We start from the raw sequence: 17,259 nt of genomic DNA, 5'->3' as shown, positions 1-17,259 counted from the left end.
GAAAGAGTTTTGTTACAGTTACCACAATCAGTGACTCAAGAATTTTTTATATCATCATGGTAGTTCATCCTTGAGTTGAAAACTATTTCAGCAGCTACTGCTCCTTTCCTACACAACAGTTAAAAGGTTTTGACCCTGGTTCCCATTTGTACTTGGGTTACTGTCTTATTAGTGGTAGGAGGTTGTTCCTTGGAAACCCATTTGTATTTTCCCTTTAGAACACCAACATTTCTAAAATAGTAGTTTCTAACATTATGACCAATTGTGTTGCAGTAAAAACATGCATTAGTAGTAAGTTTACCGAGATCAATAAATTTCTTTGAGTTTATCCTATTACTTTTAGCCTTATAACCAATACCTTGTCTGTAGATAGCTCTTGCAGATGATCTTAACACAACATCAAGATTTTCTTTGCCTTGAGTATATTTGACTAATGTGCTGGTTAGGTAGTCAATTTTCTCAATGTGTACAGGACAATTACCACATTCTTTCTCAACAACTTGTATTTCGGTCTTGACTGTCAATTTTCATTATCCTGTACTAGATTATCAATTTTGTATTCATAGTCTCTTGTCTCAGAGGATAATCAATTCACCATATACTGAATTCGCATGGCTTCTGCATGTATATATCCTGAAATGCATCCAATAGCATGTGGTACTTGACCTATAATGGTTCATTTTCAAATTCACTATCACTGTCATCATCAGATTGTGCAGAGCCTGCCATGAAGCACAAATTTGACTCCTCTTCAGTACTGTAATCATCATCACTTGCAGAGTCTCCATCACTGTTTTCCCAGGCAATATAAGCTTTTCTTTGCTTCCTGTTCTTGTCCTGAGGATACTTGGTGAATTCTTTATGCTTGTTCTTCAAGTCTGGACAATCAGGCTTGATATGACCATCCTTTCCACATTCATAGCATTGTACAGTGTTGCTTCTTGAGCTCTTCTTTCCTCCTCTTGAATAACCTACATTGTTAGTTGCAGAACTTTTATTCTTCATTAATCTGTTAAATTTTCTCACCATCATATTCATCATTTTCTTTCCTGGTACATCTGCATCTGATTCGGTTTTAGGTTCAAGGTTCTTTATAGCTTTCTTGCTTGTGGCCTTTAGAGCAATTGATTTCTTCTCTTCAATTTCTTATTCCTCCTTTATCCTTCCAAGCTCTAATTCATGTTCTCTAAGTTTTCCAAATAACGTAGCCATGTTCATGTTGGTCAAGTCTCTTGATTCGGATATTGCAGTGACTTTCGGTTGCCAGCTTCTATTCAGGCTTTTCAGGATCTTTATGTTGATTTCTTCTTTATCACTTTCATTTTGAACAACTCATACTCTTGTACAAGAGAGTTCTTTCTGGCCCTTTTCACTTCATCCGTTCCTTCATGCGTGACCTCAAGAACCTCCCACATTTCCTTGGCAGTCTTGCATTGTGATATCCTAAAAAATTCATCCATTGTTAGCGCAGAAGCAATTACATTCCTAGCTTTCACATCATATTGTGCTCTACGATTTTCATCCTGAGTCCACTTAGAAAATTTTTTCAAAACAGTTTTTCCATTCACAATTTGAGTGGGTTCATATGGATTGTTTAGAGTTGCATCCCAAACTCCTTTATCCACGGATTCAAGAAAGATTTGCATCCTTATTTTCCAAAAAGCATAATTTTCTCCAGCAAATGGTGGTGCTCTATTTGTGGATGAACCTTCACCAAAGGTTTGACAATTGAAAGTCATTTTCCAGGATCAGTTGATTGAATGAAAATCGTAATCGACTAGTTTTTCAAATATTTGATGAAAACCAGCTCTTGTGCCAATTGTTAAAATAGAATGGCTCAATTTCTCACACCAAGAAGGGGGTGAATTGGTGAAGTATAAAATTTAAAACTTTCAAAAAAAATTTCACCAAAAGAGACGCCTTTATACCTTTCTTGAAAAGCAAGTTAAAAGATTTTCAATGCAGTGGAAATTTAATCGAATACGTAAAAAATATAATCGATTGAATGTAACAGAGTAGGGATAAGAAAGATCAAACAGTGAGTTTTTATACTGGTTCTGCCAAGCCTACATCTAGTGTCCTTCCAACCACAGGAAGCCAATGCACTATAATGATCAAGGCTTTTACAACAAGGGTTTTATAAAGCCTCACATCAAAAATATAAAACACCTGTCTAACCCTCTAATCAAAATATAGGCAGTATACATACAGACTAGCAGCAAGAATCCCCTCTCCTACAGTCCAACCCCTTTGAGGCACCCTGAAAGTCAAGAACGCATCACGTCCTTCTTCCTGTAATCACAACAGGGAACTCATCCCAATCTTCAGCAGATTGTAGAACCTGATCTTGTAGTAGACACTCAAATGTGTAGATAAATCAGACATTGAACTCAGCAATCTTGCTCTTCAATACCTGTTGTTGATTGTTTATTTCTTCTTATATCTCTATGCTTATCTGCTGCATAAAATATGTGAGATAATAAGAGACTAAAATCTGTTGTATGATTGAATCAGTATTGCTATGTTATTGTTGTGATATATCTGATCTGATACAATGTTAATACATGTTGATAAATGCTCTGACATATTTTGATTACTGCATTGTGCATCTGTATGTTGAGATTGAAATATGTATAATGACAATGAGAGCATTGCGTATCATAGATATATTTCACATGTCTTCATTTAAGGGGGAGAAAATCTTAATTTCATGTGAATATCTTTGACGCGGGGAGCATCATTATTTTTATCATCTGATGCATCTCTGTATGCTTGATTATCTACATATCTATACCATTGTGCTTACCTTTTTTGGTAATGCCCAAAGAGGGAGAATTATGTTGATTGGTAATAGGTTAATAATCTCTACTGAGTTGTGCAACATGGTTGATTATTAAGCATGGTTGTGCATCATCAAAAAAGGGGGAGATTGTTGAGATTGTTTATAGGGGGAGCACTGGTTTAGTTGAACCCACAATCTCAGTAATATCTGAGTTTTTGATGATGACAACACATAATTAATAACACGTGTATTATGTGTTACATGTTCTATGCTTACATGTTATATGCGTATATGAGAACATGATTGTGTTGTTGTTGTGTTGTTCATTGCATTTCATTGTGTTATATATGTGATTTCATACATGAATGCATGACACGTGTTTTTTATGAGAAAAACCACAAGCACAAATGTTGAATTTTAATTGTGTGACAAAACAATAGTTTTAAGTCAATTACATTATTTGTTGAATCGATTAAAACTCGTGTCTTTGCATAAACTTTTTTCAAAGTGTGCTGTGAGATTTTCTAAAGAGAAAAGTTTTCAAAACTATGCATAACATTGTTGCATAATCGATTGCATGTGATATGTATTCGATTAAGTCTGTTAGTGTTTTGAAATCTATTAATGTTTGATATAACTGTCACAACGACTATATTTTTAAATGTGCTGACCAATCATTAAATGTTATTCGACTGCATTAATTGTGACTTCAATTAATTGCTTTGACTGCTACTAATTGTTATAACTGAATTGGTGTATTCGACTGCATTAGTAGCAAAGTCGGTTATATTGCGTCTGATATGAGTTTATCTATAAATTGACGCGAATTTGATTTTTGTAAAGAACTTTTAGGATTCTGACATTTTCGTATTCTTTTGCATAAAGTTTGATTCTTACAGAAAGAGGAAAAGCTCCAAGAAACTAGTTTGACCGTGGTGATCAACTACTTAGAATTTCTTGAAGAGCAAGATTACTCAATTTCAAAGTCTGATCTATCTGCACATTTGGGTGTCTACTGCAAGATCAGGTTCTACAATCTGCTGAAGATTGGGTTGAGTTCCCCATTGTGATTAAAAGAAGAAGGACGTGTTGCATTCTTTACTTTGAGGGTGCCTCAAAGGGGTTGGACTGCAGGAGAGGGGATTCTTACTACTAATATGTTTGTATACTGCCTATATTTTGATTAGAGGGTTAGAGAGGTGTTTTATATTTTTGACGTGAGGTCTCTATAAAAACCTTGTTGTAAAAACCTTGATCATTATAGTGCATTGACTTTCTATGGTTGGAAGGACACTGGATGTAGGCTTGGTCGAACCAGTATAAAAACTCAGCGTTTGATTTTTCTTATCCCTACTCTTTTACATTCAATCAATTATACTTTATACTTATTCGATTAAATTGCCGCTGCATTGAAAATCTTTTAACTTGCGTTTCAAGAAAAGTATAAAGGCATCTCTTTTGGTGAAAAAGTTTTTGATAGATTTATTTTTTATACATCACCAATTCACCCCCCCCTCTTGGTGTGAGAAATCGAGTCATTCTATTTTAACAGGTTGCTCTTCGAAACTTTGTATTTCAACACTCTTTTAAATTCTGTTAAAGTAATATTCATATGTTGCATATCTCGATGAAGCGTTAGCATGTTTGAGAAGTTGTTTGGTTCTGTTTCTTCTAATACGTTGACAAACTGAATTTTTGTGTTACATATCCTACTTTAAGACTCTATCAGTTGCACTATTATGAGTTCTTTATGTGTAGCATGAATATCTGGTGTACTTCCTTATCTTCTATTTCACATCATCACAAATCTTATGTGTTTGGAGAGGATGTATGCTTTGGTGGTGTCTTCCGTTGCATAACAGGATTAGCAGACCAATTTGGTAAAAAGAGGGTTTTCAATACCCCTCTCTATGAGCAGGTATTTATTTGTATGATTTCACATTGCCTTTATGATTCCTTTTTCTTTCTTTCTTCCTATCTCGCATGTGAATGTCTGTATATTTAATAAGCATGAATATATGGTTCTATCAAAGAAAGGCAAAAGAAGCTTAAAATAGAGCATTTTCTAAACCATGGTCTGATGGAATCTTACTCTTAAATTGTGTTCAAAGAATTTGATTGTGCATTTTACTAATTTTTTCTTTTTATAACAACTATCTTTCTAATTATTTTTGTAGTTTTTATATCCTAAGAATTGACATAAATTTTTATACTGCAATGCTACTCCCAATGTATTATAGCTATGGTGAGTCTATAAGGTTAAAGTAATTCATTTATAAATGTTACAAAACCTTACTACAATCTGATACATTCAAGCTATTTATGTATTTTACTTGACAGGGAAATTGGTCCCTATGTGCAATACAAGTTATTTATGTATTTTTGATAGAGGACAGTCCATACGTGCAATACAAGGATCTGGAGGATTATAAGCAATAGGGTTATGGGACGCAGGGCCATCAAGAACCAAAGATAGGTCGTGGTGCCGAAGCTACTGAAGCACCCACTCTTTCTGGTTTTTCACTTTCTTCTCAGTACCAAGCTACTACCACTGTTGCAAATAATCACAAAGGACTTCCTTAATTAACCCTGCAATACCTCGATAACATCTTAGTCATTTCTACTATTAAACGTTTTAAATTTCCGTTTCTACTTTTCTTCTAGATGTTGTCAGCAGGGTGTTTTTGAAGGCGGTGATAACAGGTCGTTTGAAAATATAAAAAAAACCCTTCTACTACCTTAGTTCAACTCTAAACTGAGGCATAAGACCCCCTCTACTTCCTCGGTTCACCAGCAACCAAGGTCAAAAATCTAGAGAAAAAAAAAGTTAAAAAGGAACACCTTCTACTGCCTTAGTTGCATTTGAACCGAGGCAAAAGCATACACTTTTTTGCCTCGGTTCACAATTTGCCTCGCCTGTATATACCTCGGTTGCGGAACCGCTGCGGATAAGCAAAAATAATCGTTGTTGTTTCCCTTTACTGCACTAGTGAGAAGTTAGGAGCTTCCATGGTCTGACAAGTTTTTATAGGAGGTTTGTTCCAAATTTCTCTAATCTAGCTTCAACCTGTAATGAATTGGCCAAAAGAGATGTATCTTTTAGTTGCGGGAAAAACAAGAGTCTACTTTCTAACAACTCAAGAAAAAACTCACCATTGCACCCATTCTAGCCTTACCAAACTTTTCAAAAACTTTGAGCTAGAATGTGATGCATTAGCTGTAGGCATAGGAGCATTGTTGTTGTAAGGAGGTCACCCAATTGTTTACTTTCGTAAAATAAAACCTTCATATTGCCTCCCTCAATTATCCTACCTATGAAAAAGAGTTGTATGTCTTAGTTAGAGCTCTTCAAACTTGGGAACACTATCTAGTGTCCAAAGAGATAGAACTTGAGTACCTAATGGATGCTGGTATCTAAGGATAAAACTTGGTTCGTTAGTAATAATATACTCTTGAACATAATGCATGATTTCACTTGTTAATAATTCAAGGAATTGAAATCTTGATGAGCTACCATAAGCTCAAAGTCTCTAGAGATAAGATTTGAGTATAACAGTGAGTTGATTTTGACATCAAATTGGATTTGAAATTAATTGTGAATGCATGAAAATGAAGTAGATGAAGTTTTAGTCTTAACAAATTGTAAATACTCTACATTAAATTTCCTTGCACACCAACTATTTGATAAAATAAAAAAATAGTTTCTTGAGTTTTTGTTAACAATGTTGTCTAATTGAGTTATGAATTGTAATAGTTGTCGAGTGTTGCACTAGTCTCTTGGAAGAGAATGATACAAATACTTATTACTTACTATTATGCGACTAGTGCACTTATCAGCAATTTTGCAGCTAATAGGAACATAACCATTAAGTAGATGCATCTAATTCCTAGGCTTGATGAGTTTCATGGGTTAATCGTGTCTTCCAAGTTTTATCTAAAAGGTGGTTATCACGAAATAAGAATAAAAGAGGGTGATAAGCGGAAAACCACTTTTAAGACCAAACTAGGCCTTGTGAGTGGTTGGTGATGCCTTTTGGGCTCACTAATACACCTAGCATATTCATAATAATTATGAATCATGCCCTTAGGGATTTTGTAGGTAGGTTTGTTGTTGTCTATTTTGATGATATTTTAGTATATAGTAACAGTATGCATGAAATGTAGATCATCTTAGGTTTCTCCTTGCCATTTTTAAAGAAAATAAACTTTTTATCAATATAGATAATTGTACCTTGTATGTAGATAGTGCCATATTTTTAGGTTATGTAGTCAATAAGCATGAGGTTCATATGGACCTTAAGAAAATATAGGTCATTCAAGAGTGGCTCACTCCTAAAACTTAGAAGAAGTTAGGAGCTTCCATGGTGTGGCAAGTTTTTATAGGAGCTTTGTTCCAAATTTCTCTAATCTAGCTTCAACCTGTAACGAATTGGCCAAAAGAGATGTATCTTTTAGTTGCGGGAAAAACAAGAGTCTACTTTCTAGCAACTTAAGAAAACACTCACCATTGCACCCATTCTAGCCTTACCAAACTTTTCAAAAATCTTTGAGCTAGAATGTGATGCATCAGGTGTAGGCATAGGAGCATTGTTATTGTAAAGAGGTCACCCAATTGTTTACTTTAGTAAAAAAAAACCTTCATGGTGCCTCCCTCAACTATCCTACCTATGAAAAAGAGTTGTATGTCTTAGTTAGATCTCTTCAAACTTGGGAACACTATCTAGTGTCCAAAGAGTTCGTTATTCAAAGTGGCCATGAGTCACTTAAATACTTGAAGGGTCAACATATTCTAAGTGGATGGAATTCTTGTAACAATTTTCCTATGTGATTAAATACAAGAAAGGTAAAAGTGATGTGGTGGTTCATGCCTTGTCTAGGAGGAACACATTATTTTCAAAATTGGGAGCCCAAGTTGTTGGATTTTATTACATTCTTGAAACGTATTCTCAAGATTCTGAGTTTTCATCCCCTTATGTTGAGTATTTAGAAAGAACTCAAGGAGCCTTTTATGTGAATGATGGGTACTTTTTGAAAAAAGAAAAAAATTTCATTTCCCAACGTTCACATAGAAAGCTTTTAATCCCATAAACACATAAGGGGGCACTTAAGGGCCATTTAGGGTAGAGAAGACCCTTAATTTACTTAAGAAAAAATTATTTTGGCCACATATGAGGAAAGATTTCCAAAGACATTGTCATATATGCATCTCATGTTTATAATCTAAGTCTAGGACAATGCCTCATGTACCCCTTTGCCAATTGCTTCAACTCCTTAGGAAGATATTAGCATGGATTTTGTTCTAGGTCTCCTAGAAAGCCAAAGGGGTTATGATTCCATTTTTGTGGTGGTTGGTCATTTAGTAAAATGACACATTTTGTACCTTGCTACCAAGTGGATAATGCAAGCAACATTGAAGACTTTTCTTTAGAGATATTGTGAGACTTCATGGTATACCTTGCTTAGTTTGTGACAGAGACTCCAATTTCCTTATTCATTTTTGGAAAACTCTTTGATTAAGACTAAGAACTAAACTATACTTCTCTACTTCTTGTCACCCACAAACTGATGAGCAAACAAAAGTTGTCAATAGGTCTTTCTCTATAATGTTAAGGGAAATATTAAAGGGAAACCACATATCTTAGGATGAATATATTCCTTATATTAAGTTTTCTTAAAATAGGATAGTTCATAAGATTACTAAAATCTCTCCTTGTGAGGCTAATTATGGTTTTAATCCTCTCACTCTAGTAGATTTACTACCACTTCCCATATTGTTTTACTTTGTTCATAAAGAAGAGGTAGTTAAATATGAGTTTTTAAAGAAAATGCATGAAAGGGTTGAAAGACAAATACAACAATAAATTGAGAGGTATACTAGGTACAATAATAGGGGGAGGGGGGCGAGAAGTCATATTTGAAAAGGGGATTGGTTTTGGCTTCACCTAAGCAAAGATAGATTTCCTAAACAAAGGAAGTCCAAACTTAGAGCTCGAGGAGATGGTCCATTTCAAGTTCTTAAAAAAGGGAACAATAATGCTTATATGCTAGAACTGCATGAGGGGTATGAAGTTGATTCCGCCTTTAATATTACTCTAACTTGATTCCTTTTGCTAGTAGAATTGATGATGAGGCATACCCTTCATATTTGAGGTCAAATCCTTTTCAATAGGGAGGGAACAATGACATACCTCTAGTCAAGGGACCTAGAACAAGAGCTATGGCTAAGAGGATACAAAAAGATTGGGCCTCCTTTGAGAATACTAGGCCCAAGTTGAAGTTCACATGGGTTAAGGAGGATGTGAAGACCTAACCTAGGACTTTGTGTTTGTAAATATTAAATTAGGTTTATTTTTTAGGTCTTGTATTATGGGTCAAATAGTATAGGATTTTCTTTGAGACTTATATTTGGGCCTTGTTAACATTTTAAACCTAGAAGGAAGTTTAGGCCTAGAAGGATTTGAGCCTTTGTGGGAGGAGACACATTTCTAGGGTTTAAATCCTAATTTGGTGCGCTAGCTTAGAGAGGAAGATAAAGTTTCTCCTCTCCATTTGTGCCTCATGGCACGTGAGACGTTTGACTTGCTTATGTGGCATGTCACACTTGTTGCATGCTCTTTTTTTTCTTCAAATTCAATTTCTAGACTAGGTTTTCCCTCTCATTTTTAGATACCAGTTTCTCTCCTTTACTTCTATAAATAGAGGAGCTTACCTTTTTTAAATGTATTCATGAATGTAATAGAGTTACTTTATTGAGATCACTTAACGCTTTACTTCTTGTGAATCATCTTAGGCTAGAGTGTCATTTATGTCTATCTCTGGCCTTCTTCCTCTAGTGACCTCACCTCTCTTCAGAAACTGTCATATTCACCTTAAACAATAAACCATTGAACCACATACTTCATTTTCTCCTCATTGTTGCTTCCACTAGCTTCTTCATCCGAGAGCTTTTTCATTCGAAGTTGAGTCATCACATAATGATGGAACTTACCAATAATTTTGATTTGTGCCAAAATAACATAACTAAATTAAATGTAATTTTAATGTTTCTCCATATAAAGGTACTAGAATTAATTCTCTTACTACACCACACCTTTATCTTACACATAAACAAATGATATAGAACAAGTATGTTTTTTCTTAATCATCAATAATATTGATTTCTAACTCTCCTATTAGAGAAAAAACTTTAGAGGTAAAACTTGTAACAAGGAGGGTAAGAATACTCGGTGAGATCTTAGAGAGGCAAAGTTCTTAATGGAGAACTAAGTGTACCTCAAGTTTGATTGAACCAGTATAAAAATTGTGTTTTATTAAAAGTTTTCATTGTTTTCTATGACATCGTCTAAAGAATATATTTATTTTGCAATCCTTTGAAACATCATTAGACAGTCTCTGCAAAAAGTTTTGGAAAACATTATTCACCCTCTCACTCTTTTTTTTTATTTGCTTCATTGTCTTGTCTGATATGGGTGATGAATACCGAAAAAGTGACACAACTTCATTATGTAATTATATTAATGTTTAAAGTTTGATATGATTTTTAATATGTGAAAGGTATGTATTATTAACATTGTCCAACATTTTTCAATTTTTGTTGGAATGATGATTTTCATCAAACGTAACATAATAGCTACATGCCAATGAATCTTTCTACTTGTTACACTAAATATGATAAGGAAAATAATCACACATTAAGGTCATAAATTGACATGCCAAAATTAATAACTTATAAATGAAAAAAGTATCAGTCTTTGGATATATTACTTAAATTTGCATTGATATGGTCTTACCAACAACTTTAATTAAATTGGAAACATACGCTAATTAATAATAATATATACTAAGTAGATAATATGAGAAATGTAACACTTATGTTTGTAGCATGAATTTCTCCACTTTCCAAATAGAGAACAAAATCATACATTTATGCATTATCTCATAATAATGACAATTGATTTTTAATAAGACCTACCACAAATCATAAATAGTTAGAGTAATAAGCATTACTTCACTTTACTTCCACCAAAAGTTTAAGACAATTAGTCAAAATCCAAACTCAAATGTAAAAGATATAAATAAGTATCCACCTTAGAAAAATGTATTACAACCATCTCTTAGTACTTATAATCTGATTCCATTTTACAATGAAATAATAGCAACATGTGAAGCATATGAATTGAATAGTTCTATAATCTAATACAACCAAAAATTTCAACCGAAGATTCAATTAACTTTACAGCATTATTTATGTAGACCAAAATGTGTTATATTTACTTATTTATTTAAGGTATCTATTTAGGAGAAAAAATTTAATTGAAAAGAAATTAGTTGTGATCTTTTTCATGTTTAAAACATAATAGTAATTGAGTACTCTATCATTATTGAACTGTTGGACAAATGGGGTGATGTTATTTATTGATTTCCGTGTCTAATCCTTTTCAAGCTTCAAAGTCGAAATCATGAAACAATGACAAATTGAGGCCATCCTCTACTTTCATTATTATTTCTTATTTAATTAGTTTTAAAGAATTTTGATCGTATCTACACTAAATATTCTTCAAAGTCAAAATTCATATTAATTGGAACATAAATTATATATATATATATATATATATATATATATATATATATATATATATATATATATATATATATATATATATATATATATATATATATATATATTCATCGCATTCTCTTATAGTTTCGTCACCAAAATGTGTTGTTGCTAGTTTCTCTGCTATAAACACCATCCAATAGTGTTTACTCAATTTATAGTTTTACAATATTACTGTAATAACCATAATAAAATTTATATCTTAAAAAATAATAAATACACAAATTCAGCCTATTAGATAACTGAATACAACTTTCATTAAATAAAGATTTCTAAACTTCTTTATATAAAAGGCCACAGTTTGTACTTTATTTTATTAGTATAGTCATTTTCGTGCATATGTCTTAGATATTCTTGATCATAAAAAATCATATATCCCTGAAAAAAAAGACAGGGTTGCAATGCAAATATGATATATAGATTTGCACAAAAATTTTTGTACATTACTTGTACACTACAGAATGATAAAATAATATAAAAAATGCACATTTTAAATAAACGTTACATTCTTTGACATATAATCTTTTTGTCTTTAGTTTCTTATGGTAAATGATATTGTTGTATATGCAATTCTTAAAAATATTTTTTTACAACAGTATTTGAAGCTTGCAGTTATGACCCTGTAAACTACTCAAATCCTTTAGAGTTTATACATACATATATATACATATATATATATATATATATATATATATATATATATATATATATGGGGTTTGCTAACGCGCGTACGCCTGTTTTTCAGTTGGTACATTTTAGCAATGTGTACCGTGTTTTAGTAGACAAAAATATCTTTATATATCATGGATTCTAAGTTTTAAGGTTAAGGGTATTTTAATAATTTTCATTCTCAAAGCTAAAAAAAAAAAAGAAACCCCCCAAACCCTTACTCACCTCTCTCATTCCTCTCAACCCTTTCTCTTTCATCTTTCTCACTCCAATCTTTTCTCTGTCATCCCTACTGTAGCCCCAATTGAAAAAATCAGAAACAATTGTCGTTAAACAATGTTACAAAAAAATGATTTTATAATGAGTTTTCATCTTATAATTTTTGTCTTATTTAATTTTATCCAATTTTCACAAGCATAAAGGAATTGGTAATTGAGCTGGAAAAAATCAGAAATACTCGTTGTTAAACAATTTTTTACAAAAAATGATTTTATAATGATTTTTTATTTTATAATTTTTGTCTTATCTAATTTTCACAAGCATAATGACATCAAAGGAATTGACAATTGGCCTGGAAAAAATCAGAAACACTCGTTGTTAAACAATTTCTTACAAAAAATGATTTTATAATGAGTTTTCATTTTATAATTTTTGTCGTATATAATTTTATCTAGTTTTCACAAGCATAATGACATCCGAAAGAATTGGTAATTGGCCTGGAGGGTTTTTTTAGCGATGATGATTCAACATATGCAGATGATGAAATTAGAGAGGTTAATGAAGATGGTGAAATTGAAGAGATCTTGAATGAACCTTTGCCTGAAGGTGAATATGTCAATGACTCAACTCTTTACAAAGATAAATTGTTTACAGTAGGGATGACAGAGAAAAGGTTGGAGTGAGAGAGATGAAAGAGAAAGGATTGAGAGGAATGAGTGAGGTGACTAAGGGTTTGGGGGTTTCTTTTTTTTTTTTTTAAGTTTTGAGAATGAAAATTATTAAAATATCCTTAACCTTAAAACTTAGAATCCATGATATATAAGGGTATTTTTGTCTACTAAAATCCGGTACACATTGCTAAAATATACCAACTGAAAAACAGGCGTACGCGTGTTAGCAAACCCATATATATATTACCAAGGCACTGAGGCTAAGGCTACCATACCACCTTATAACCAAATTCTACAAATTAAGAAAATTTGTCTTTATATCTTTTTGTAGACTAGCTTGTTTGTTACATATCATAGCATGTTCTTAGATTCTTCACAATTAAAACTGGCATATTCATAAGCTTGTTTTTTTTTTTTAAATACACTCATTGGGATAGAACTATTTTAAGTGGGGGTGCATTTAAGTGACAAAAATGAAGAATTATTAAAATTGAAGAAAAAATTCTATATATTATCACGATGACAATGGGAATGAAGCTCAACCTTCCTACTCAGAAAGCATTTTTAAAACAAACAAATGTGGCCGACAAATTTCAACTTTTATGAGTTTAAGAAAATATTAGAGTTAATAAGTATTCCAATTTGCCAATTTGGATACACTGTTTTCTACTGCATAATAACGTGCTAATACGTGTAATTACCACAAACGAATCCTATTCACAAGAACACTTTCTTGTATGATAGATACACATAATCTACGTTGCCATTTCAAAAATCTACTCGCAAGTTGCGAATCATAGGCTTATAGGTTACTGAAATAGAAGCTATTAGTAGAACAAGTTCGTGGACCATGCGTTATAAATTCATACATGCATATGCTTGAAGTTAGTATCACAATAGCGACAATAACAACAATAATGAATTTCATCTAACAATAATTACGTCGATCAAGATCATGCAATAGAGCCAAAAAGTGTAAGAAAAACGAATAGGGAGTCCCTACATGCAAACAATTTCCATATAGGGAACAAGTCAGTAGTGATTAGAAGACAGGAAAAATCAAAAGGGTATGCAAAAAATTGCTTATGATATTTTCATATTCGTAAAGTAGCTAAAAACCAGATACAAAAGCCAAAGAGATTCGTTTGAAAAATAGTACGTGGTTGCATTCACACTTCTATTATTGTATATACGTTTTCATAAGAATACTGTCATAGAGATACAGAAAGGTCTACATTTTGCAGGTGGGGGTGAGAATGAAGGTTCTATATGCCTATATTTAACCCTTTGTGATGGAAAATGAAAGTTAGATATATAGATAGATAGATAGTGTGTGATTCATTATTTTAGTAGTATGGACAATTATTAAGTATATACACATATATTGGATAGGAAAGTAATCAGAAAAGAACAAAAAAGGATCACCCACCAATTTGAATTTATGAGCTAAGCCAAAGTTTGGAAGCATTTGGTGGGTAGGACCCATCTCTGAAATCTTCTTCAAGGTGATGGAAAATAGAGAGAGATGAAGGGTTGGTTTTTTTGGTGAAGTTTTTAACATGCAAAGAACCTGAGAGGGTTTATGATGTTAACTACCATTCCTTTTGGTTTCAGACAGATCTGAGGGTCAAACTTTCCAACAAATTCCTATAAAATATATAATTTGGTTATAGAAATTTCGGTGAAAAAGACAAGAATGCCCCCCTCTATTTGAGGGGGAAGATCTATGGAGAGATGCAATGTGAAAAGCGGATTCCATTTTGATCATAGGGTATAGGTACAAATGAATAATATATATCATATAATAAGCAATTTGCAACAAGCTTTTCATTGTCCTCTTATAAATATGCTTCAACTTAGTACTATATTGTCTCAAGGCAGTATTTCCAAAACAATTAGCCATCACACCGAGAGAGAGAGAGAGAGAGAGAGAGAGAGAGAGAGAGAGAGAGAGAGAGAGAGAGAGAGATGGAACTTTATGATAATGATTTCTTGGAGGAATCAATGGCTCTAAGAAGAGAACCATGGGATACCAATCCGTGTTCACAAGAAAACCAGCTTTTCTCTAATGCTTGGAGTTTTGATTGTTTTGATCAAAACTATCAAGCTTTTCCTTCAAATTCTTTCTCTTTGCAAGAAGTGCCTCAGAGTTACAACTTCGACTACACCTTCAATGAAATCTACAGTTCCTTATTTAATGAGTTTTCTGCACCTCAGATTGTAGATTCATCTTATAGCACCCTTGATGCTTCACATATTAGCACCCCTTCATTTGTTCCTCATGAAGATTATCCATTGTCTTTGATGGAAGAAGAAGATCCGGGTTTGCTTGGGGAAGAGCTTCATTGTTTGGACCTTCAAGCAACATGCAAAATGGAGCCAAGCCATTCCCCTGAAATGCCTGTTTTCAACACAGATTCTTGTGTGGAAAGAAAGACTAGAGCAAAGAAGCTTCAGGGGCAACCTTCCAAGAACCTAATGGCAGAGAGAAGAAGAAGGAAGAGATTAAACGACAGACTCTCCATGCTAAGATCAATTGTCCCAAAGATAAGTAAGGTATGAAGTGAGAATAAGTCATTATCATTACAAGTATTCAAATGTTTGTGTCATATATGCAGCATAAGTGCTGATTTTCTTGCTGGAAAAATGCTTCTCACAGATGGACAGAACAGCTATTCTTGGAGACACTATTGATTATATGAAAGAGCTCTTGGAAAAGATTAACACTTTGAAGCAAGAAATAGAGGTGGATTCCAACACTGCTACCATTTTCAAGGATTTAAAGCCAAACGAAATCTTAGTAAGAAATTCTCCCAAGGTATGTTCTATTTGGGGTTTTCAAAATTTGTTTTGGGGACTTAGCTTTGCAAACTAGGTTATGAAAGTAAAAGTTTCCTGGCACTCATTTTTTATTTTTTTTTATGGATAAATATTAATGGCTAGCATTTTGTTAATTAGGGAGTTAAATCCACATTTTTTTCACTTTTTTTTTCAAAATCACCAAGCTAATCTTATAACTCTCAAATTCACCAGCTAACCTTATATCTCTCAAGTATTAGCGACGGAAGTTGAATTCTAATAACACTAAGGCACCTCATAACTCCTTATATGCAACTCATACACATTAATTTGATCATATTACATAACTAACCTACAAGATTCTTTAAAGTGAAAATAGATATGATCATTGAAGAATCTCTATGGTGATTTTGTGCAGTTTGATGTGGAGAGGAGAAATGCCAATACAAGGGTGGAGATCTGCTGTGCTGGGAAGCCAGGCTTGCTGCTGTCTACGGTAAACACATTGGAAACACTAGGCCTGGAGATCCAACAATGTGTTATTAGCTGTTTCAATGATTTCACAGTGCAAGCTTCTTGTTCAGAGGTATATCAGATATAGGGTTGAAATCAATAGAGAATACATGCTCTATTTTCTACTGGGTGCATTCTAAAGCTGAAATAGATATGAACTTGAGATTTTTTTCTGAACTAACCACCTTCCTAAGATTAAAGAACAATCACTTTCAGATATTGAAATTTACTTGAAGGGTTATATTTTCCCAACAAATATTTGTTGTGATTCTTACATTCTTAAAGAACCATAGTTTATCAGAAATTATATCCCTCCATAAGGATGGAATTGAAGAGAGAAAATCAAAGGCATTCTGTGGTGGTTTTGAAACTGTCTAAAAAACCTTGCTTGTATATATAGTTTTTGTGTTAGAATTCTTTTTTCGTTGAGCAATTGAGTAATGTTTTTGTTTTTCAATAGGAACTGCAGCAGAAGAAAATTCTGAGTTCAGAAGATATAAAACAAGCACTATTTAGAAGTGCAGGATATGGAGGAAGATGTTTGTGAGAATAGAAGCTAGAGAAGTGCAAAATATCACAGCGAGTGCACTTTAGCTATGTAGGAAGAGTTTTTGAGTTTCTGATGATGATCCATTAATTTATAAGCCAAGTTAGCTGGATTTCTTTTTTCTTAATGTCTGAGAATAATTGATTTCTTCAACAAGAACATGTTAACATGTTCACCTATGAATCATGGTGATTGTTTGTTCTCTAATCCTTAAACAAAAACAACAGTCAAATATGGCACACAAACAGACAGAACAAGTTAGAGATCAAACTGTATAGAAGCTCATATTAATCATATAATTTTAAAGATGGTTAAGAACAATTAGTTAATCCTAATAATGGATGCATGATTATATAAAACTGGGGAATAATAAAATTATGAAAGTTATGTATTGCACCTTGATATTGGAACGGAGGATCAAGTCAAAGTGCTACTGCAACAT

At 33.0% G+C, this 17,259-nt stretch overlaps 1 protein-coding gene across 2 annotated transcripts; it reads left to right on the top strand.

The window, feature by feature from the left end:
* Positions 1 to 14,834: 14,834 nt before the first annotated feature.
* On the top strand, positions 14,835 to 17,000 carry LOC108337391 (transcription factor bHLH93). Of its 2 annotated transcripts, XM_017573911.2 has the most exons (4): positions 14,838 to 15,514; positions 15,618 to 15,776; positions 16,176 to 16,343; positions 16,731 to 17,000. In XM_017573911.2, exons 1-4 carry the CDS (start codon positions 14,927 to 14,929, stop codon positions 16,815 to 16,817), a joined length of 1,002 nt encoding a protein of 333 aa, XP_017429400.2. In that variant the 5' UTR covers positions 14,838 to 14,926; the 3' UTR covers positions 16,818 to 17,000. The 2 variants fall into 2 exon arrangements, with proteins under 2 accessions (XP_052736774.1, XP_017429400.2); XM_052880814.1 differs by lacking the exons at positions 16,176 to 16,343; positions 16,731 to 17,000 and adding an exon at positions 15,917 to 16,158 and having other exon boundaries at positions 14,835 to 15,514; positions 15,618 to 15,833.
* Positions 17,001 to 17,259: the final 259 nt, after the last annotated feature.

The sequence above is a fragment of the Vigna angularis genome, chromosome 7, assembly GCF_016808095.1.
Source record: "Vigna angularis cultivar LongXiaoDou No.4 chromosome 7, ASM1680809v1, whole genome shotgun sequence".
Lineage (NCBI taxonomy): Eukaryota > Viridiplantae > Streptophyta > Magnoliopsida > Fabales > Fabaceae > Vigna > Vigna angularis.
The sequence above is the reverse complement of the archived record's forward strand: the minus strand, read 5'-3'. Positions and strand labels throughout refer to the sequence as shown.

Excerpts from the sequence above, each read along its gene's own strand:
- LOC108337391 (XM_017573911.2), top strand. The coding sequence starts at position 14,927 with ATGGAACTTTATGATAATGATTTCTTGGAGGAATCAATGGCTCTAAGA. Across the intron at positions 15,515-15,617 it reads TTGTCCCAAAGATAAGTAAG|ATGGACAGAACAGCTATTCT; the intron begins GTATGAAGTGAG and ends TGCTTCTCACAG. Across the intron at positions 16,344-16,730 it reads TGCAAGCTTCTTGTTCAGAG|GAACTGCAGCAGAAGAAAAT; the intron begins GTATATCAGATA and ends GTTTTTCAATAG.